The sequence below is a fragment of the Astatotilapia calliptera genome, chromosome 4 (genome assembly GCF_964374335.1).
Source record: "Astatotilapia calliptera chromosome 4, fAstCal68.1, whole genome shotgun sequence".
Taxonomy (NCBI): Eukaryota; Metazoa; Chordata; class Actinopteri; order Cichliformes; family Cichlidae; genus Astatotilapia; species Astatotilapia calliptera.
The window spans coordinates 12,720,963-12,744,947 of NC_137425.1; the positions used below are offsets into that span (position 1 = coordinate 12,720,963).

General features: G+C 42.2%; 1 protein-coding gene across 4 annotated transcripts; it reads left to right on the plus strand.

Annotated features, from left to right (window-relative positions):
* The first annotated feature begins 284 nt into the window (after positions 1-284).
* On the plus strand, positions 285-23,852 carry LOC113020662 (immunoglobulin lambda-1 light chain-like). Of its 4 annotated transcripts, none has more exons than XM_080300852.1 (4): positions 285-815; positions 910-1,231; positions 22,645-22,676; positions 23,341-23,852. In XM_080300852.1, exons 1-4 carry the CDS (start codon positions 776-778, stop codon positions 23,661-23,663), a joined length of 717 nt encoding a protein of 238 aa, XP_080156978.1. In that variant the 5' UTR covers positions 285-775; the 3' UTR covers positions 23,664-23,852. The 4 variants fall into 4 exon arrangements, with proteins under 4 accessions (XP_080156978.1, XP_080156977.1, XP_080156976.1 ...); XM_080300851.1 differs by having other exon boundaries at positions 286-815; positions 22,642-22,676; XM_080300850.1 differs by lacking the exons at positions 285-815; positions 910-1,231 and adding exons at positions 9,664-9,751; positions 9,835-10,162.
* The last annotated feature ends 133 nt before the right edge of the window (positions 23,853-23,985 follow it).

Here is a 23,985-nt window from a genome sequence, read left to right on the forward strand (position 1 = left end):
GGAAAATGCCAGTGACTTCCACGTGTAAAATCATTTGTTTTGATTGTTCTTTCATCATTGCCTGTGTTGTGCACCTGTTGTTGATTGCATTAAGACTAAAGCAGCTGAAATTGATTAACAATCTAACAAACCTCTGCTACTTGACTGATCAGACCAGAAGTTTAACTGACTTGATGCGATACTCACACTGGATGTTCTTAATGGTTTTTCATAGTTTGGAACTTTTAAGCTGAAAACTTAATGTTGCTGCAAATAATGCTAATATCATTACTGTCATTTTGTAGAATTTTCTAGTCACTAACGTAACGTTTAGTGAGGTAAATATACAAGAACCTCAGCATCATTAAAAATATCTAACAGTGTTCTCTAGACAGTGATGAATTTAAATTTAGCAAAATTCACATCAAGGCTTATTTTTTTGAATAAAGCACAAGTTTAAATATAAAATATACTATATACTATAATCCTGTCTCATTTTAGATGTAGCGATAGTAACCATTATAAAATTCAAAACAACAATCAAATAAACAAACAAACAAAAAAGAAATAAATAAAGGGAAAAATAAGAAGAAAACAACAAGACATTACCAACATCAGTGTTTATGAAAATAATGTTAATGATACAGTTTAGAGAAAGGGGGGGGGGGGGGGGGAATCCAGTGCTCCTCCTCCTGTCAGTCTCTCTGAGTTTCAGTGACATATTTAATGGTTCACACCTCCTCTCCTCTACAGAAGGAGTCAAATCTCTTTTCCATTCCAAAAGCACAGTGACAACATGCTGGTGACTCTCTGTGCTCTCATCACTGCTCTAACATGTAAAGAGTCTAAAATATACTGAAGAATAGACCTCATGTTACATTTAAATGTCAGTGTATTTCTCTTGACTCCATGTCTTCTTGTTGTTTGCAGGTGTGAGTGCTGTGACGGTGCTGACACAGAAACCTCCTGTTTTATCAGTGAGGAAAGGAGAGACAGCCACCATGGACTGTAACCTGGGGACTGTTACTAATGCTGCTGCCTGGCATAAACAGATTCCAGGAGGAAGTCCTCAGTTTGTGGTGTCCTTTTATCATGGCTGGAGTTCTCCAAACTATGGCTCTGGGTTCTCCTCTCCAAAATTCACATCCACTCATCAGTCAACAACAGATTATCGTTTGATTATCAAGAATGTGGAGGAGGGAGACTCTGCAGTCTATTACTGTCAGACATGGGACAGCTCTGCTGATAGTGGGGTATCACAGTGATTTACACTGTGACAAAAACCTCCTCACAGATACTTCTGCTTTTTTATGCTCTTTGGCATCCTGATAAAAGACACCTTCAACAAACACACTGAAACCCCACCACCTTCAAATACTGTGTTATTTGTCTTGTTTTTTTAATTTTAATATTAATCATGAAAATCATGAAAAAAAGCCAAGAGGGGACTATTCAGTCAAAACTACTTAAATAATCATATACAAAACAGGAGACCAAAACTGTATGCTGTTATCTATAAGTAATATAACTTTAATAGACATCAGACTCAACTGATGAAATGGACAGAACCAGGGGATAGGAAAGACAAAGAAAACAGAAGTTGGGAAGAGGCTCAAGAGAAGGAGAGGGAAAGAAAAACAGAGAGACAGAGAAAAGACACTAAAAATGTTTGATCACCTGCTGGGGAAAAAAAAAACAAGCAAAAAGAGAGCAACATAGTATGGAAACCCACAGCAACAACCAACATAAGCATAAATAACAGTAAACAATAAATAATGAATGTTACTGAGCAGCACACAAGACCGACAAATCACAATATGTTTAGAGGCAGCAGCCAATCAATGGTGTATGTCTGTGAGTACCTTTTTGTACTCACCTGTGTGCAAACAGGTATTCACCACCAGCATTGTGCACCAGGATTAGAAGAGTTACATCCTGAGTGTTAGTAACAGTGGTGCTCAGTTTCATCAGTTTGCAATAATATGTGTCACAGTGATAATCAGATTGTTTAACTCTCAAGATGTAGACGAGAGAAACTATAATAAAATGTCTGTATCACAGTGATCTGTATTTGAACTCTTTGTTCAGTTGTTCAATATTCATTAATGACGTATTTCAGATTAGTAGTTATTTGTTGGATTCATAAATGTTTGTGTTTCTCTTGACTCCATGTCTTATTGTTGTTTGCAGGTGTGAGTGGTGTGACGGTGCTGACACAGAAACCTCCTGTTTTATCAGTGAGGAAAGGAGAGACAGCCACCATGGACTGTAACCTGGGGACTATTGATAACACTGTCTTTTGGTATAAACAGATTCCAGGAGGAGTTCCTCAGTATGTACTGAAGTTTTCTCATAGATATAGTTCTCCAAGCTATGGTTCTGGGTTCTCCTCTCCAAAATTCACATCCACTCATCAGTCAACATCAGATTATCGTTTGATTATCAAAAATGTGGAGGAGGGAGACTCTGCAGTCTATTACTGTAAGACATTTGACAGCTCTAACTCTGCTGTATCACAGTGATTTACACTGTGACAAAAACCTCCTCACTGATACTTCTGCTTTTTAATGCTCATTTTTTTCACAAGCTGACAAAAGACCCATTCAGATGAGAGTGTTCTTCTCATCTGTTTCATAGCCCATCTTTTTGGAGAAAGACATTTCACACATGTTCTTTATGTGTTTGTTGGCAGATGCTAATGCAGTGTTAGTGTTTATTCAGATACCTGCTGTCCACTCTAGGTAAAGAAGGTGTTCTCAGCTGCAACACAGAGAAATGGTTGAATTATGTTAGATGGTCTAAACATTAGTTTCTTTTTTTAAATTCATATAGCACATTTAATTACAACAGCAATTGACGAAAGTGCTGTATAAAAATACAAAATAACTAGTACCAAACACCAAATAAATATCAAATAACTCTCTTACTGTATTAAAAGCCAATGAATACAAAAGTGTTTTAAGATGAGATTTTAAAAGATTGACAGTAGGAGCCTGTCTGATGTGTAAGGGTAGATCAGGGGTAGGCAACTCCAGGCCTCGAGGGCCGGTGTCCTGCAGGTTTTAGATATCATTTGATTCGAGTAGTGATGGTAAATTTGATTCTTTTTACTGAATCGAGTTTTAATGAGTCACTCACCAAAGTGAATCGGCTTTTTTGAGTCATTTGATTCACTGAGTCAGTTGACCAGAGAGTGCAAAAAATGTACATTTTCACTCAAACTTAATTTGTTTCTCTTTTCATGTAAATCCCACTGCTAAGATGAACGATTCTAAAAAAAAAAAAAAACAACAACTATTTTATAGAGCAAAAAAGACCAAAAACATTTCTAAAATTAAGCAATTTCCTATCAAAATTGCTTAATAAACATTTATTTTGTTTATTTTTATTTTATTAGCATTTTCCTTAAATGTATTAAATATATATTTTCTCATCTAAATGTCCACTGAGCTGTGAGCCAGGGTGCAGTAATGCGCCTTCACATTGGTTGCCAACCAAGAGGAAAAAGAAGCTGTGAGCCAGGAGGGAGCGGGTGAGGGGGTGAGTGAGTGAGTGAGTGATTCGTTCGCTCTATGATTCAGCACAGGAGGGAGGGGGTTAGTGAGTCCTGAGTGATTCGTTCGCTCTATGATTCAGCACAGGAGGGAGGGGGCAGTGGCGTGTCTAGAAAATTTTTGTTGGGGGGGCCAGGTAGGGGCACAGATTTGGAGAAGGGTGGCAGATGTAATTGGCAGATAATGTTAAAAACAATTCTACCAACCGTTAACCATAATTCAATAACCCTATAAACCTAATAACCAAATGCGCTTTTAACTCTTATTAGAATGAGATTTTAACCACTACGGTGCAAAGTTTTTAGATACTGCGTTGATAAAGTACAAGAGATACAATCAGTCAGTGTTTATTCAGCAGTCAAGGACATCAATATTTGCATAGTATTTTTACTGACATGTAGTGCACATATGTTTTGGGCAAAATCATTTTTGAATATCAAAATACGAACATTTTTAACATACAATTGGCAAATTAGCCAATGTCTATGCAAAACCAATGCCTATTAAAAAAAGAAGTTAATCTTCTCACAATCTGGTGTTTGATTTTGAAACAGGAAAAAAGTGGGGAAACAAATGAAAAGACTAACATTTGAATAAAACCTGAAAGCAAGTAAATACTTTATATGCTGCCTTATGGTAAACTTTGGTAATATTGATGTATAAAGAACAACACTGGCTGATGATGAATTACAGTCAGCTGGCATGGTGACACTGCCAGTATTAACCTGCAGGGATGGACTGGGACAAAAAATTGGGCATTTTCACTACAGACCGGCCCACCAGGTATTAAAGCCATAAAGCCTTTGAATGAAAACAAATGCTGTTGTGACAGTGATGTACACTGTCTTTTTGGTATATGTATGATTTCTATACATTTTACGTCAGATAAAAACTTTGTTCGCAAGATTCAGATAATTATTTAATAAAAGCTAGATATTTTAAATGAGAATAAGAAAGAAAAGTATTTCTTTGTGCCCCCCTCTCCCCATTAATGCCCTACCTGGCCCACTGGCAACACTTTGCTAGATCCGCCCCTGCACAGTTACCAGCTGTCAGCTACTTAGAAAAGGATCCTGGTGTTATTTGTCTCTCTGAAATAGTTCATAACTTCAACTCATTCATGTCACCTAAAAGGTAAACCTGTTTCTCCATCACCTGTTCAGCTCTGATGGTTCAGTAAGGACATCTCCTGGTTTCATCTTCATGTTTCCCTCTCACCACATATCCAAACCGATATCATGACCAGCAGCTTTACAGCTGTGGCTCCAGCAAACATCAGCTGATACTAGAAATTAATATTAAATAAATTCTAACAACAGCTGATCAAGCTTAAACGTGCTGCTGTTGTTTAGCGTGACATCCGCTGGTTTCCTGTTTCTGGCGCAAAGTGGGCAATAAACAAACAAGGGAGAAAAGCCGATCAGCTGATCATTGATCAGTTTCATGATTGAAGTAGCAACAGAAGACGGGGGGGGGGGGGAGAGAAGCTAAAGTACGAGACAAACTGCGTCTCTTCTCAGCTCAATACGAAACGCGTAATATTTTCTCTGAATGAGGGACCATTCCATTTTTAAGGAGCCGTTGGCAACTCTACTAACTAACCTTATGAATAAAATAAAGTTCACTATCAGTAACATCATAGCAACCGAACAGCTGTATAAACTCGTCATGCTAGCTCACGCAGTACGAGTTATTGTAACTGACTGTAAAAAGTCAGCACAACGAATATAAACTCCACCTAAACTTGGTTTATATCTGACCGAGATAGACTGCAGGTCATAACTTTTTACCTTAAGTTCAGTTCACCTGATACTCGGACCGGCGGCTGCCTCGTGGCTCTCCTCCTCCTGCCTCCCCTTCCCTCATCCACCTGTTGGCTCTGTGGAAGCTCCACCATAGCCACCACCAAACAACTGAGTTATTTTTACAAATCGGCCAGCATCTGGCCAATCCACCACCTCTCATTGTTCATGCCGTTACAAAAAAAATAAAAATAAATAAGTCATCAGCCCACCGTGCAAATGTCCGATGGCTAGTCGCCGAAAAAATGTGTTCTGCGGTGCTGTGTTTCGTGCTTGGCTCTCCTACCTTTGCTAACATGATGCTCACAGTGCAGAAGCCGGTGCTGCATTCACTTACCCTCGGATATCTGAGCTTCACTGTGAAACCATAATCGTACATTTGATATTTCATTAAATTTTATTGTTTTAGCTTCGGGGTGGCACCTGGGGTGGCCAGTCTGGTTGGGGCCGCTGGACACGCCACTGGGAGGGGGTGAGCGAGTCCTGGGTGATTTGCTTAAGCTTACGATTCAGCACAGGAAGGGAGGGGGTGAGTAGCGCAAATGTGTTGTTAGCATGTTAGCAGAGCGATGCTACTGTGAACCGAGGAGCTATTTTCTTGATGTGAGCTTCTACTCAGGGTTTTTTCTTCCAGTTCAGAGCAGAAATTTTTTTGTAAAGATACTGGATGTTGTGTTTTTCTCCACAATTTTAATTATAAGCTAGATACATTGCTGCTAACAGCAACAGGGATGAGTCAGTGAGTCAGTTGGGCTTGTGAATCATGATTCATGAGTTAGTAAAGTGATTCTCGAGTATTGAACGATTCGTTCATGATTCGTGCATCACTAGATTCAAGTGTGTTGACCCAGGGTGATATCTAAAACCTGGAGGACACTGGCCGTCGAGGCCTGCAGTTGCCTATCCCTGGTGTAGATTATATCACAGTTTAGGCGTTACAACCCCAAACACTCGATCGCCTCTGTGAACCAGCCTTGACATTGGTATGGCTAAAAGCAAAAGATTATTTGATCAACAAGATCTAGAGGGCACATAAGGCTGTAAGAGGTCAGACAAATATCCAATTCAGGGCTTTGTAAGTCAACAATAAAATTTTAAAATCAATTCTGAAGTGAACAGTGAGCCGGTGAAGATAGGCAAGCACCGGGGAAATATGTTCATGTCTATTGGTTCGGGTCAGAAGACGAGCTGCAGCATTTGTCAAAGTCATTATGGCAGCTTACTTGGCTTCCGAACCTCTATCCCCAGAGCTGTACTTTTTAACACAAATATATCTACTTTCTACTCCGTACATTTTCAAAACAGAATTGTTGCATTTGGTTCATTTATAGCGTTCACGCTATAGGCTGGAAGGAGTGCAGGTGTCTTCAGGTACTACAGAATCTAGCTAGCTCTACAGAAGAGGATGAGGAATTAAGAAAGTGACTGGCAGATGTTGATGCAGTGATAGCGTTGACCCAGACGGCTGCTGTCCACACAGTTTCTTCAGGTCAACAAGCTGTTGTCAACTGCAACATTGAGAGAGATGATAGGAATTCTGTTAGCTGCTATAAACAAGTTCCTAGAGGGCTTCCTCGGTATGCTTTAAGATTTCACTATTCTGAGAGCTCACACAGCTTTGAAACAAGATGCAGACAGATTCAACTCTACATCCTAATGAATTATTGATTATCACTAAAATATCAAGCGGACAGAAACAGGAGCAGTGCATTAATGTCAGACATGGGATGACTCTGCTGATGATTCCATATCAGTTATTTACATTGTGGGAAAAAATTTCCTCAGCATTGTCTTTGCTTTCTTTGAATCTTTTACTTGAAGACAGTCCCATCAAGAAAACTCTAGGTAACATATAACCTTCAAATAACCCGTTATTAAACAACGGCTATCAAATTTTTAAAAAATTATTTTAAACCTTCATTATTAAAAATAGCTAGAGTAAATGTAATAGTATTTAGATTACTCAAATTTGATCACTGTTACACTTTGTTTAACACCAATGTGAAATGGTGTCAAACCAGTTCTATGAAAATGGTGTGAAATATGTTGTTTTTCTGTTCTTATTGCTTTTAATTTATGTTTAGGTTGGAATTTCAAAAACATACATAGGCCCATTTTCTCTTTCTTCAATAGTAGTTAACACTGTTACTAAAGTTCAAAATTACTTTGAAGTGATTAGAACTTTTCTTTGATATGAAAGAAAATTACCCACATTAGCTGACATGTTATGCAGAAATGTGTAGAATTAAATCAAATATATCTTACATGGAAAGTCAAACAGTAATTAATCATATTTTATTTGGTAAAAATATAAAAAGAAATTCAAACAATATGTTGGATCTATATATTTTTGTATTGTACATTAGTTTTGTTTTCTTCTAACTTCATAACAAATGTTATGTTTATTCCATATTGAGTCTTCTTGATTTCTTTTGGTTTTATGACTTCATTTCCAATTTCCTTCTTTCCTTTCATTTCTCTTTTTTTGTTTTCTGAACATCCTTCATGTATTTTCAGACTCCAGCCTCCCTCCTCCTGTCCTGACAGTCTTCCCTCCGTCCAGTGCTGAGCTCCAGTCCGACACAGCTTCTCTGGTCTGTCTGTCCAGTCAGTCTGTGCCTTTTGCAGATGTGAGCTGGTTGGCTGGTGGGAGTCCAGTGAGCAGTGGGATCTCTACCAGCACTGCTGTTCAGAGATCAGACCAGACTTACCAAATCAGCAGCTCTCTGACCATCCAGACATCAGACTGGAACATGGATAAGGTTTATACATGTAAAGTGTCTTTGGGCTCACAGACTTCAGAGAAAACCATCAAGAAGTCAGAATGTCCCACTGAGTAGTCGAGGACCAGAATGTGCTTTTAAAATCTGCTTCTTTACTGCTTGTGCTGTTTGCTCATTACAGTCTTTACGTGTTAGAAATCAAAATGATGCAAAAGGTTTAAGTCATGTATTCATTAGCTGGTTTTTAACAAGTATTTTCAGGAATTCATGTTTTGCATTAAATTAATAAAAGCATTGATTTAAAAATGTGTTTTCTTGTGAATAAATGGGAAATTGTGCCACTGTTTTGCACTAACATAAATTTAAGGTGATTGAAATGAACTGTTACATTTAAGAGAGGGGCACACCGAGGAAAACAACACTCATAAGCACAAAATTTTCAATTTTCTTGCTCCCATAGTTAAAACACAAGTATATTCTAACATACAGACTAAGTAATATTTGACCACTAGAGAGCATCATTTAATATTTCTTCATAAGAGTAAGAGAGAAGGTAAGTGTCACTGGTTTAAAATGTTGGTTGTAGATTTGCAAATGTATCTTCACTCTCAGTTAGTGAAGCATCACCTCTCTGTGCTTCTGTTTCTTCATTTCCAGGATGCACCTGTAGGTCTTAATAACTCAAGTAAATGGCAAATAGGCTCCCTGTAAAATAAAATGGACCTGCTGTTTTTAATGGAAATGTTTCAGTTCATATCCTTTGATCATTCAGAGACAGCTGAGCACTGTACAATGTTTGCCTAAACCTAACTTACTTACTGTTAAAGAACACTAAATGAAGTCCAGTTATGAAACTAAGCCTTTCTGCATCTTCCTGCTGTCATTTGTTGTTTTGCATTGAACATTAAAACCATTACATATAACCAGTCGGTAATATCTAACAAGAACAGAAGTTGAATGAAAAACACAAAACACTGTGCAGAAGACCCAGGACCATGACACATGAATGCAATCCATTCCTTCCACTTTTGTGAAAAGGCGTCTCCTTTGGACCTTTGCAAGAAACCCATCCTCTCATACAGATATCCTTTATATACCCTTTAATTACTCCAAGATACAGCATCATGGGATCTACAGGAATTTTGCAACCTATTTCCTTTCTTAGAGTTAAACATGTATCGTCCCAAAATGTTTGAACTTTCATGTCCAAAGATTTTGTGAGTGGGTGTCATTCATGTGACCACATTGTCTCCTGCTGCTGTGACTCACATTGCTTTTAAGGTGTAACAAAGAAACAAATTCAATTTTTTCTAACCAATTTCTCTCCAGTCTGTTGAGCTTGTGTGTCACCCACATAGAAGATAAATTCTCCTTTGTTATTTGTATGTCTAGTTCTTTTTTGTTTTAATGTAGGTATTATTCCCTTTGTGTTTCTGGAGGCCTTGGTATATTTTTCCAATTATTCTGTTTATATGTTTCAGTCTTTATATATACACTATGATGCTAATAAAGAAATAAATGAAGACAAAGGAAAAACATTACGATGATGTAATAGGGAGAATGGAGGAGACACAGCTCCTCCTCCTGATACTTGTATTAAATGGCTCCTCCAGCGACTTTTCTCGAAATCATTTCTTAGTTCAAGTCGACATCATGCTGGTGACTCTCTGTGCTCTCATCACTGCTCTAACATGTAAACATTTTGACTTATTTTGCACACATATATTTTATTGTCAGTGTGTTTCTCTTGACTGCATGTCTTCTTGTTGTTTGCAGGTGTGAGTGGTGTGACGGTGGTGACACAGAAACCTCCTGTTTTATCAGTGAGGAAAGGAGAGACAGCCACCATGGACTGTAACCTGGGGACTGTTACTAATGAACCTGCTTGGTGGTATAAACAGATTCCAGGAGGAGTTCCTCAGTATGTAGTGAGGTTTCGTCATGACTGGAGTTCTCCAAGATATGGCTCTGGATTCTCTTCTCCAAAATTCACATGTACTCATCAGTCAACAACAGATTATCGTTTGATGATCAAAAATGTGGAGGAGGAAGACTCTGCAGTTTATTACTGTAAGACATGGGACACCTCTGTTAAGGAGTACGCATCACAGTGATTTACACTGTGACAAAAACTTCCTCACTATTACTTCTGCTTTTTGGGTACAAACTCAGTGCACCATATAAACAATTAGTTCTTAAACATTTCTCTTTTAAATGTATTTATTGTATTTCTTTATTTATTTCCACTTTCACTTTAAATAAACAAAGGACCAGAATATTCACATATTATTCACACATAAAACCTCACATCATCAGCTTTTAATGTTATTGTACTCTAAAACATGTTTGATGAAAAAACATTCTCAACATATTAACTGGTTAATCTGATTTCAAGCCACAGTACGAAGAAATCCTCTTTATATTACAGTTCAATAATTTCACTAATTCATGCTTCACTAAAATTCAGTCAAAAAAAAAAACCAAGACTCAGATCAGATCAGCTAGTTGCAGAGATTTATTATTTTGAATCAGCTTTAGTTCATCAGAAGCATGTTAATGAGGTAGAAAGAGAATGTAAACATATACAGATAAGGTAATTTCCCTGTGTTTATTTCTATTGCTTTTTTTGTTTGTTGACGGAGGAAAACACAGGGCTTAAATACACAGGGAGTAACGAGGGGATCAGACAAATCTGGGAGAAATCACACAGGGACATGGAGGAAGCAAAACTGGAAATATTTACAAAGGATGCGAGACTATCAAAGTAAAAGACACAGATTTGACACGAAGATCCAACTGACAGCGAAGACAGAGCGAACATGGGTCACAGAGACAAGGGTAACTAACACTCACAGAGAGACATGACTGACTGGGGAGACACAGGAGATGAACGAACACAGAGACAAGGGTGACTCGACATGAAGCGGTGAACACAGGAACAGCACAGAGAAAACACAGCAGCAGAGACTAAACACAGGCTGAGATAAACACTAAGGGAGGGAGAACTAAGGTCACTGAAAACTTAAAAGGAAACCAAAATCATGAACAACAGTAATCAAAGATTATAAATCTAAAACTTGAAAGACAAATATGAGTCGCAGACCCAGTACTGTGACATATACAGTGGGGCAAAAAAGTATTTAGTCAGCCACCGATTGTGCAAGTTCCCCCACCTAAAATGATGACAGAGGTCAGTAATTTGCACCAGAGGTACACTTCAACTGTGAGAGACAGAATGTGAAAAAAAAAAATCCATGAATTCACATGGTAGGATTTGTAAAGAATTTATTCGTAAATCAGGGTGGATAATAAGTATTTGGTCAATAACAAAAATACAACTCAATACTGTGTAACATAACCTTTGTTGGCAATAACAGAGGTCAAACGTTTACTATAGGTCTTTACCAGGTTTGCACACACAGTAGCTGGTATTTTGGCCCATTCCTCCATGCAGATCTTCTCGAGAGCAGTGATGTTTTGGGGCTGTCGCCGAGCAACACGGACTTTCAACTCCCGCCACAGATTTTCTATGGGGTTGAGGTCTGGAGACTGGCTAGGCCACTCCAGGACTTTCAAATGCTTCTTACGGAGCCACTCCTTTGTTGCCCGGGCGGTGTGTTTTGGATCATTGTCATGTTGGAAGACCCAGCCGCGTTTCATCTTCAAAGTTCTCACTGATGGAAGGAGGTTTTGGCTCAAAATCTCACGATACATGGCCCCATTCATTCTGTCCTTAACACGGATCAGTCGTCCTGTCCCCTTGGCAGAAAAACAGCCCCATAGCATGATGTTTCCACCCCCATGCTTCACAGTAGGTATGGTGTTCTTGGGATGCAACTCAGTATTCACCTTCCTCCAAACACGACGAGTTGCGTTTATACCAAAAAGTTCTACTTTGGTTTCATCTGACCACATGACATTCTCCCAATCCTCTGCTGTGTCATCCATGTGCTCTCTGGCAAACTTCAGACAGGCCTGGACATGCACTGGCTTCAGCAGCGGAACACGTCTGGCACTGCGGGATTTGATTCCCTGCCGTTTTAGTGTGTTACTGATGGTGAACTTTGTTACTTTGGTCCCAGCTCTCTGCAGGTCATTCACCAGGTCCCCCCGTGTGGTTCTGGGATCTTTGCTCACCGTTCTCATGATCATTTTGACCCCACGGGATGAGATCTTGCGTGGAGCCCCAGATCGTGGGAGATTATCAGTGGTCTTGTATGTCTTCCATTTTCTGATGATTGCTCCCACAGTTGATTTTTTCACACCAAGCTGCTTGCCTATTGTAGATTCACTCTTCCCAGTCTGGTGCAGGTCTACAATACTTTTCCTGGTGTCCTTCGAGAGCTCTTTGGTCTTGGCCACGGCGGAGTTTGGAGTCTGACTGTTTGAGGCTGTGGACAGGTGTCTTTTATACAGATGATGAGTTCAAACAGGTGCCATTCATACAGGTAACGAGTGGGGGACAGAAAAGCTTCTTACAGAAGACATTACAGGTCTGTGAGAGCCAGAGATTTTCCTTGTTTGAGGTGACCAAATACTTATTTTCCACCCTAATTTACGAATAAATTCTTTACAAATCCTACCATGTGGATTCATGGATTTTTTTTTCACATTCTGTCTCTCACAGTTGAAGTGTACCTCTGGTGCATATTACTGACCTCTGTCATCATTTTAGGTGGGGGAACTTGCACAATCGGTGGCTGACTAAATACTTTTTTGCCCCACTGTACACTGATTAAGTCATTTATATTATTTTTTGTAGAGCAAATTCAAAGAAAATTATATAATATCATTGAGATTGAAACAATAATGCTCATATAATGGCAATGTTCACTGTATGAAATTATGAATTATTAATATCAGTAATTTAGTCTTTTATAAATAAAAGCTGTTTTGCTGAATCTCCTCCTCTTTCAGTTCTGCTTCTCTGTGTCTTTATAAGCTTCAGTATCTCTTCTCACTACATCCCCTCTCATCTTTCAGGATCAGTTTCTCCACCTACTATCATAGTGCTGGGGACCCTCTGTGCTCTCATCTCTGCTCTGACGTGTAAGATGTTCTTATTGATTTTAAAATCACTCATTTTTTTTTCTCGGTTTCTTGGCAGATGTTGATGCAGTGATAGCGTTGACCCAAACACCTGCTGTCCACACAGTTTCTTCAGGTCAACAAGCTGTTCTCAGCTGCAACATAGAGAGATATGATGGGAATTATGTTAACTGGTATAAACAAGTTCCTGGAGGGGTTCCTCAGAATGGTCGAAGTTTTGACTATTCTGGCAGCTCACTTGAATTTGGAACAGGATTCTCCTCTGACGGATTCAACTCTAAATCCTCATCAAACATTGATTCCTAGTTCATGATTAATCAGGCAGAGACAGGAGACTGTCATGTTTCGGCCGTGTGGCAGGCAGGATGAGGACCCAAATTGCAAACTCACAGACACGGGGGATAAACTCAAAATGCAGCTTTATTGCTGACAAGTGATAAACAATAACGATGATACCAAAGCAATGCAAAACTACACTAAACTGGGAAAAGCTAAAGTAACATATACCGGAAGACACGGGGAGAACCACACACGGCATGAGGGAGAACGCGACGTCGAACAGAGGAAGACGCAGACAGAAATACACAGAGGGTTAACGAGGAAAGTGGGAACACACGGGGAACACAGGTGACACAGATAACCATAACGAGACAGGGCGGGGTGAACATAACGCTGACGGGTACAGGCACAGAGGTTCAGACAGGAGGAGAGAGAGCACGGGGAGAACGCAGACATAACGGGCTGGGGAAAACATAGAATAAAGCACAAAGAGAGACGAGGGCTCATAAATACACAGAGGGGCACACAGGGGGTAAGAGTCACAAAGGGAAAACACATAAGGAACAACGTAACAGATCAACCCAGGAAGCATGGCCTAAATAAAGAACAAAATACAAAAATACATGAAAACTAAGAATACTGGGCCCACATGGCCCAGGACCATGACACCACCCCCCCCTAAAGGGCTGGCTCCCGACAGCCCAAACCCGAGAAACAAAAACAAAAACAGAAAACAACCCACCCAGGGCGGGAGGCGGGGGACCAGGACGGAGGGACCAGAACGGGAAACAAAACAAACAACAGAAAACACAGGAGCACATGACCGTAGTCAAAATAAAGTTCAGGGGGCCGACCCAGAGCCCACAGGCACAAGAGTTCACGGGTCACACGGTCGGGGGGCCGACCAGGCGGGTGGCACAGGTGGCAGAGCTGGTCCGGAGGCCGGCCGCGCGGAAGGCAGCGGCGGCGGCGAAGGAGACGACGGAGCAGTTCAGGGGGCCGGCCGCGCGGAAGGCAGCGGCGGCGGCGGCGGAGGAGACGACGGAGCAGTTCAGGGGGCCGGCCGCGCGGAAGGCAGCGGCGGCGGCGGAGGAGACGACGGAGCAGTTCAGGGGGCCGGCCGCGCGGAAGGCAGCGGCGGCGGCGGCGGAGGAGACGACGGAGCAGTTCAGGGGGCCGGCCGCGCGGAAGGCAGCGGCGGCTCTCCAGTGTCAGGCGTGCTGGCCATGGCCCGGTGGGCACAGGACCAGACGAAGCACAGGCCGAAGCTGCGGCAGACGAGGCACAGGCCGAGGCTGCGGCAGGCGAGGCTGAAGACTCGGAGGCTGCGGCAGGCGAGGCTGAAGACTCGGAGGCTGCAGCTGACGAAGGCTCTGAGGCTGCAGCTGACGAAGGCTCTGAGGCTGCAGCTGACGAAGGCTCTGAGGCTGCAGCTGACGAAGCACAGGCTGGACCAGGCGTAGCAGAAGGTGGCTGGATGGGCTCCTCGGGCCCTCCAGCTGATGTGGCATGGTGCTGGACGGGCTCCTCGGGCCCTCCAGCGGAGACAGGAGGCTGAACGGGCCCCTCGGACCCTCCAGCGGAGACAGGAGGCTGAACGGGCCCCTCGGACCCTCCAGCTGACGAAGGCTCTGAGGCTGCAGCTGACGAAGGCTCTGAGGCTGCAGCTGACGAAGGCTCTGAGGCTGCAGCTGACGAAGCACAGGCTGGACCAGGCGTAGCAGAAGGTGGCTGGATGGGCTCCTCGGGCCCTCCAGCTGATGTGGCATGGTGCTGGACGGGCTCCTCGGGCCCTCCAGCTGAGACAGGAGGCTGAACGGGCCCCTCGGACCCTCCAGCGGAGACAGGAGGCTGAACGGGCCCCTCGGACCCTCCAGCTGACGAGGCATGAGGCTGGACAGGCCCCTCGGACCCTCCAGCTGACGAGGCATGAGGCTGGACAGGCCCCTCGGACCCTCCAGCTGACGAGGCAGGAGGCTGGACAGGCCCCTCGGACCCTCCAGCTGACGAGGCATGAGGCTGGACGGGCCCCTCGGACCCTCCAGCTGACGTGGCAATAGGCCGGCTGCGTTCACATGACATCTTATAGGTATCGGTCCAGAAACAAACAGGTGTGAGATGTCTCGAGGCAGAGACCAGCCCAGTCACTGCAAGACTCATGTTAGTTGACATAATAGGTTCAAAAACAGAAAGCCCTGTGTCTACATTCCGCCCTTCAGACTCAATCAATGACATAACGTTATGGCACAGGTAAGCAGGGTCAGCCACAGGGAAAACAAGGATTACTATATTACCCACAAAAACATGACTTAAACCTCCAGGGGGAAGTCCCTGGGTGAACATGAGATATTCAGATATGGATCTGGGTGATGAGAATTGACCAGTCTGATAGCGGTAAGTGGTACATTGACTTGGGACCACGCTAGAGGTGGACTGTAACTCAAGGGTGTTATGTAGAGTGTATGGTGAAATGGGTACGGATAATGCTGTGCTAGCAACCATAGCCGAGACGGGTGACATTTCCGGCTGTGTGCTGGTGTTAACATTAACCTTGGGACTCAAAACCCTGCCCGATAATGTGCTCACAGAAACCTTGGAGAACTGTGTCAAAGTAACTCCGTGAGGGGACGCTACGTGGTCATTAATAGTGGAATTGTATCCCCTGGTCTCAGACTCAATCCTCTGAGTAGAGGCGGCAGGGATGGAGGTAAACAGTCCAAAAACACCCTGCTCACGACTGTGGGGAAAACAGAATTTAGGTGGGGACATTTTGCAGTTCGTGTTACCCTGATTATCACCTTTAAGTCCCCTGTTGTCACCTTTAAGTCCCAACATGAGGTCATGACCAGCATTCTTATTTTTAAGTTCATTGGACACAGGAGCAGCAGGCAAAACATGATCACACCTCGTCTCACCCTCCGTTCTTATATGCTCTGCGACATGACCCTCCTCTAAAAAGTCCTCACTCGCTGTGAAAGCACAAGTGTCTACTTTAAGCACCTCGTAGGTGAGCAGAGCAGACTCAGGAAGGGAGGCGTTAGCCACAGGCAACTCAGCTTTAGATGGAACCCCAGGTGAAGCAACGGACAACGGAGGAAATTCCTCCCCCCCTCTTGTCACACAATTAGCTTTCGGGTCTGTGGAGGTCTCCCTCCCCCTAAGCATTATACCAGAGGTCCCTGCCAAATCACTAGGTCTGTCTACGGGTGTCTTCGGGGCAAAATCTCTGGGCGGCGGCCCGGTTAGCGCTGTATTACTCAGTTCACAGTTAGCACTGGCTGTCTCTGAAATAATGTCATTGTTTTCGCTGCAAGAAAAACACGGAACAGGGGATTCCCCGGTCGGCTCAGAGGCTGGACCGTCAAACTCCTGTTCCGGTGGCGGTGACGAGAACACAGGCTGAGGTTCTCCAGTGCTGGGATTTACGGTCTGTGTGGGTCTTACTCCCTGTTCATGGAAGCCAGACGAACTGACCACATCAGTCACAGTACTGAAGTCCGCCGCCTCCACACTATGTGTCTCCTTTAATGGTGACCCTTGGATCTGTAAACTTGAATCTAGTTCCTCTTCTACGGCTTCAACGAAGGCTGGTGATGGGAGAGTGCGTTCACTCACCTCCGGTTGTCGCGCAGCGCGACGGGGACGCGAACGCCGTTTCTGCTTGACTGCAGCTCCCGATGAACCAGACAACGGCGCTTCATGCGCGCCGGGCGGCGTCGCAGAGGCTGGTGAACTGGGTGCTGATGGAGCGGTAGATGAGAGTTCCTGGAAGCTCAGGGGACCCCCGAGAGCCAGGCGGGTTCCCCGGAAGATCTCCTCATAGTCAGGAGCTAGCCACGGCTTCCACCGGAGCTCTTCATCCAGTTGATCGCATGCTGCACGCTGCCGCTCCTCCAGGTCGAAATTCATGACCTCCCCCGCATCCTCGTGTGGCTCGTTGGAGGGCGAAACATGCCGTAGCGCTGGGCGACGGCGACGCGAACGCCGCTTCCTCTTTGAGGTGGTCGTGGATGAAACTTCGATTTCTGTGGCGACCGGCTCCTTGTCTTCTGACCACATCCGTGCCAGATAGGAAGCGGAAGACGGGTAGGTCGGTCGAGGCGGTGAGGGTGAACGACTGAGCTGCGACAGCGAAGTGGAAACCGGCGAGTAGAGGGAGGGCGCCAGCGTAGAGGAGTGTGGTGCCGTGGCGAACCTCAGCGTGCCGACTTGTATGCTCACAGCAGGCGGAGGGGAGGCTGCGCGGCCACGGGGCTGTGGTGACGCAGTCCGCACACCGGACCGCTGATGCTGCCGAGGGCAGGCTGGGAGGATGGTGCGGAGGAAGTCCGAGATCAGAGGGGGTAGCGCCTCCCATAACCAGGGAAAAACCGTGACGCTTGTCCCCAACGAGGAAAGTAACTCCTCCCTCTCCTCCTCACTAGAGCTTCGGCTCCACTGGTAGCATAACGACTCCACCGCTTGTATTACGTCTCTGCCAGGAGTCGCTGGGTCCATATCGTGGTCGCGTTCTTCTGTCATGTTTCGGCCGTGTGGCAGGCAGGATGAGGACCCAAATTGCAAACTCACAGACACGGGGGATAAACTCAAAATGCAGCTTTATTGCTGACAAGTGATAAACAATAACGATGATACCAAAGCAATGCAAAACTACACTAAACTGGGAAAAGCTAAAGTAACATATACCGGAAGACACGGGGAGAACCACACACGGCATGAGGGAGAACGCGACGTCGAACAGAGGAAGACGCAGACAGAAATACACAGAGGGTTAACGAGGAAAGTGGGAACACACGGGGAACACAGGTGACACAGATAACCATAACGAGACAGGGCGGGGTGAACATAACGCTGACGGGTACAGGCACAGAGGTTCAGACAGGAGGAGAGAGAGCACGGGGAGAACGCAGACATAACGGGCTGGGGAAAACATAGAATAAAGCACAAAGAGAGACGAGGGCTCATAAATACACAGAGGGGCACACAGGGGGTAAGAGTCACAAAGGGAAAACACATAAGGAACAACGTAACAGATCAACCCAGGAAGCATGGCCTAAATAAAGAACAAAATACAAAAATACATGAAAACTAAGAATACTGGGCCCACATGGCCCAGGACCATGACAGAGACTCTGCAGTCTATTAGTGTAAGATGGGACAACTCTGCTAACAGTGGAGTATCACAGGGATTCACACTGTGACAAAACCTCCACACTGATACTTCTGCTTTTTAAGACTCTTTCACAACCTGGTAAAAGACACCTCTAACAAACAAACCTTCAAATAGTGTGTTATTTGTTTGTTCATTTTTTTTTTAAATATTTATCATTGAAATCATGAACAAAGAAAACTGGGGAAAATCCATATTCATCCATCCATCCATCCATTCGCTTCCGCTTATCCTTTTCAGGGTTGCGGGGGGCGCTGGAGCCTATCCCAGCTGTCAGTCAATAACTACTCATATGCAAAATCATATACAAAAAGCAGTCCTACATTGTATGCATGTACGTATAAGTAATATAAATTTAGACACCAGACTCAACTCTTAAATAGTTATAAACATAGATTCAGCATCATTAAATGTAAGAAAAGAAGAAAATGTGTGATGTGTGATGATAAGGCCATTTGCATTTGAACTAAAATTGTTCAAGGAACTGCCTGTAATGGTTCAAGTCTCTGATGGAGCTGATGGAGAGTTTTTAAATGAGGACAATTCACTTTACTTTGTAACAGAATTCTCCTCAGACTGACTAAATTCTACATCATCCTTAGACATGGATTTAGAGTTAAAAGGAGGAGGGTAAGCATTGTACTGCACTGAAACATAGACTCTATTGAGTAGAACATAACACAATCATGAATACTGAGACAAAAAACAAACAAAACACAACTGAGTGACTGAGTTAACATTTCCAACCATTAATTGTAGAACAAAACAAATGAATACAAAAATGAATTTGAGTGTCTAAAACCAAAATGTTTTAGTAAACGCAAATTAGTCAGTCCTCTAATTGTTGTGTTTAACTCTCAAGATGTAGATGAGCGACACTGGTATTTGTTTTTGTGAATCAGGGGAACTATATCAAAACGCCTGTATCACAGTGATTTCATTTGTGAGAAATACCATAAAACTCATGTGGCTCAAGTTTGCATTGAAAAAGGAGCCCACACAGTTCTAGTACTAAAATTATTCTCTTTTTTGAACTCTTTATTCAGTTGTTTAATGTTCATAAATGGCGTAACATTTTATCAAATGTTCTCCTAATCCTAAACACTCCAGTTTCATGTGAATTTCCAGAGAAGTTCATACATTTCAAGGTTGTTGATTATGTAATTATAACAGGTAACTGTAAGGGTTAGCGGGATTCTGATCTTTTTTTTTTTTTTTTGTCCAAACATAAAAACTGGTAATGGTAAAAGCATCAGTAATAAACCTGAAGGACATAGCAACCATCCATCCATACATACATCTTCTTCCACTTATCCAGGGCCGGGTCTCAGGGGCAGCAGCCTAAGCAGAGGACCCCAGACCTCCTCCAGCTTCTCTGGGGGAACATCAAGGTGTTCTGAAGCCAGCCGAGAGATATGCATATCCGGGGTCTGCACCGGGGAATCCTCCCAGTCAGACATGCCTGGAACACCTCACCCAGGAGACATAGCAAACAATTTTTCATAATAAAATGCAGCAGCACAATCTTAAGGGAGCAGAGGGAGACATCACAATCACCAATATTTATTAATACAAAAGTAGAATTACCCTCCACTGAACATAAATTACCCAAACATCGCAAACTACGCAGATTTAGCTCCTCCTCCTGTCAGTCTCTCTGAGTTTCTGTCACATATTTAATGGCTCACACCTCCTCTCCTCCTACAGAAGCAGTGCACTCTTTCTAGGTCACAGGTCTCAACACACAGTGACAACATGCTGGTGACTCTCTGTGCTCTTATCACTGCTCTAACATGTATGGAACCTCATTTATACTTCAGATTAGTAGTTATTTGTTGGATTCATATGTGCTTGTGTTTCTCTTGACTGCATGTCTTCATGTTGTTTGCAGGTGTGAGTGGTGTGACGGTGCTGACACAGAAACCTCCTGTTTTATCAGTGAGGAAAGGAGAGACAGCCACCATGGACTGTAACCTGGGGACTGTTACTAACTATGTCTATTGGTATAAACAGATTCCAGGAGGAGTTCCTCAGTTTGTGCTGTATTTTTATCATAGCTCTAGTTCTCCAAGCTATGGTTCTGGGTTCTCCTCTCCAAAATTCACATCCACTCATCAGTCAACAAAAGATTATCGTTTGATCATCAAAAATGTGGAGGAGAGAGACTCTGCAGTTTATTACTGTAAGACATGGGACAGCAATAATGCAGTATCACAGTGATTTACACTGTGACAAAAACCTCCCCACTGATACTTCTGCTTTTTGATGCTCTTTTTTCACATGCTGACAAAAGACCCATTCAGCAAACTCAGTGTAAACCCACCACCTTCAAATAGTGTGTTTATTGTTATTTTTGATTTTAATGTTCATCAATGAAAACTCAACAACTTCAGACAGTCTGCTAATAAATACTAAATTACTTGTTTTGATATATTTTTACATTCATCACTGAAAGTATAAAATATCGAGGAGTATAATGACCACCAACAACACAAATTGCCATATATATGTACACAATTATGTGCATTTTAAATTATGTGCATCTAACACAATTAAACCTATTATGTGTGTGTCTTTTTAAATAACAGCAATTTGACAAACGGTTGTCTAAAACTCTGATAACTGTCACATTCTAGCTGCAGTAAATCACATTAATCAACCTAAACAGATACTGATAAAGTTGCATAATAGTTTTAAAAATGTTTCATATGAAATAAAAATGCAGCTAAATTGAATTTGATCTGTTGCTTCTCTTGTCACTACAATCGTTTTCACATCTCAGCTGAATATTAAAGGATGTTTACACCTCACACTGACAACATGCTGGGGTCTGTCTGCTCTCTCATCACTTCTCTAAAGTGTAAGACGTTCTTCTCATCTCTTTCATAGCCCATCGTTTTGGAGAAAGACATTTCACTCATGTTCTTTCTGTGTTTGTTGGCACATGTTAATGCAGCGGAAGTGTTTATCCAGATACCTGCTGTCCACAAGGTTTCTCCAGGTCAAGAAGTTGTTCTCAACTGCAACATGGTTCAATTATGTTGGATGGTCTAAACAATTTCCTGGAGGGGTTCCTCAGTTTTCATTCTGGCAGCTCACTTGGCGTTGGAACAGGTTTTCTGTCCCCAGAGGTGGGAAGTAACCAAGTACAAATACTTACTTACTGTACTTAAGTACAAAGTTTTCAACAAGCTGTTCTCAAATGCAACATTGAGAGAGATGATAGGAATTCTATTAGCTGTATAAATAAGTTCCTAGAGAAGATCATCTGTATGTTTCTAAGATTTCTCCATTCTGACAGCTCAAAAGCTTTGAAACAAGATTCTCCTCAGAAAGATTCAACTCTACGTCCTCATCAAACATTAATTATCATTTAACTATCAAGTTCGCAGAAATAGAAGACACTGTACTTATCACAATGTGTTACAAACCTCTTGGCAGTACATATGCTTTCTTAGACTTATTCACAGTATAGTCCAATCAAGAAAATGCAGAGTAACATACAATCTCCAGATAATGTCTTATTAAACATTGGATTTTTTACCGTTAACCTGCTCAAATACAACATTAAAAAAGCTGAAAGCTTTTATGTCGGCTGGTACAAACAGGTTCCTGGTTCTTCGCCTCATTTCTGAGATTTCATCATTCTCACAGGTCAACTGCATTTTCAGCAGGATTCTCCTCAGACACATTAATATCTAAATCCTGACCAAACACTGATTTTCAGGCTTTTATCAATCATGCAGAGACAGGAGACTCTGCAGTGAGTTCCTGTCAGACATGGGAACACTCTCCCAAGAAAGCTGGTTCATAGTGAAGCAGACTGTGGCCAAAATCTTATTGAGAGGCAGTACAGTTTTGATTAATTCTGACCAATAATGAGGACTTTATTAAATCTTGCACAAACAAGTGACATGAAGGAATAAACTACAAAGAGAGAGACACAGTTATAAAATACAAACAGATGAAGTGAATGAGATGTTGACAGTGAAAGTTGGTCTCTACAGGATGTTTCAGTTCCTCTCCCCTCATCAGTGACAGTCAGGAGGTTTTTGTACAGCCATGTATACAAACTGAATCACTGTGGTATTCGGACAAGGCACCAAGCTGATTGTGACAGGTAAGTACTTTTTAACTGATCATAAAACAAGAGAGATTTTGCGAAAATCTGCTGATGACTACTTAGTTCAATATGTTTCTTGTTCAGCATCATTTTTTACGATTTTGTACAATCTGAAATAGTTTGAGGTTGTCTCATGTACAGGAGACATGAATGACATGTTTAAAAAATGTGAAATGGTGTCAAACCAGTTCTATGAAAATGGTGTGAAATATGTTGTTTTCCTGTTCTTATTGCTTTTAATTTATGTTTAGGTTGGTATTTCAAAAACATACATAGGCCCATTTTCTCTTTCTTCAATAGTAGTTAACACTGTTACTAAAGTTCAAAATTACTTTGAAGTGATTAGAACTTTTCTTTGATATGAAAGAAAATTACCCACATTAGCTGACATGTTATGCAGAAATGTGTAGAATTAAATCAAAGACATCTTACATGGAAAATTAAACAGTAAAAATACAAAAAGAAATTCAAATGATATGTTGGATCCATATATTTTAGTTCATATTTTATACATTAGTTTTGTTTTCTTCTAACTTCATAACAATTGTTATATTTATTCCATATTGAGTCTTCTTGATTTCTTCTGGTTTTATGACCTCATGTCCAATTTCCTTCTTTCCTTTCATTTCTATTTTTTTGTTTGTCCTTCATGTATTTTCAGACTCCAGCCTCCCTCCTCCTGTCCTGACAGTCTTCCCTCCGTCCAGTGCTGAGCTCCAGTCCGACACAGCTTCTGTGGTCTGTCTGTCCAGTCAGTCTGTGCCTTTTGCAGATGTGAACTGGTTGGCTGCTGGGAGTCAAGTGAGCAGTGGGATCTCTACCAGCACTGCTGTTCAGAGATCAGACCAGACTTACCAAATCAGCAGCTCTCTGACCATCCAGACATCAGACTGGAACATGGATAAGGTTTATACATGTAAAGTGTCTTTGGGCTCACAGACTTCAGAGAAAACCATCAAGAAGTCAGAATGTCCCACTGAGTAGTCGAGGACCAGAATGTGCTTTTAAAATCTGCTTCTTTACTGCTTGTGCTGTTTGCTCATTACAGTCTTTACGTGTTAGAAATCAAAATGATGCAAAAGGTTTAAGTCATGTATTCATTAGCTGGTTTTCAACAAGTATTTTCAGGAATTCATGTTTTGCATTAAATTAATAAAAGCATTGATTTAAAAATGTGTTTTCTTGTGAATAAATGGGATTGTGCCACTGTTTTGCACTAACATAAATTTAAGGTGATTGAAATGAACTGTTACATTTTAGAGAGGGGCACACCGAGGAAAACAACACTCATAAGCACAAAATTTTC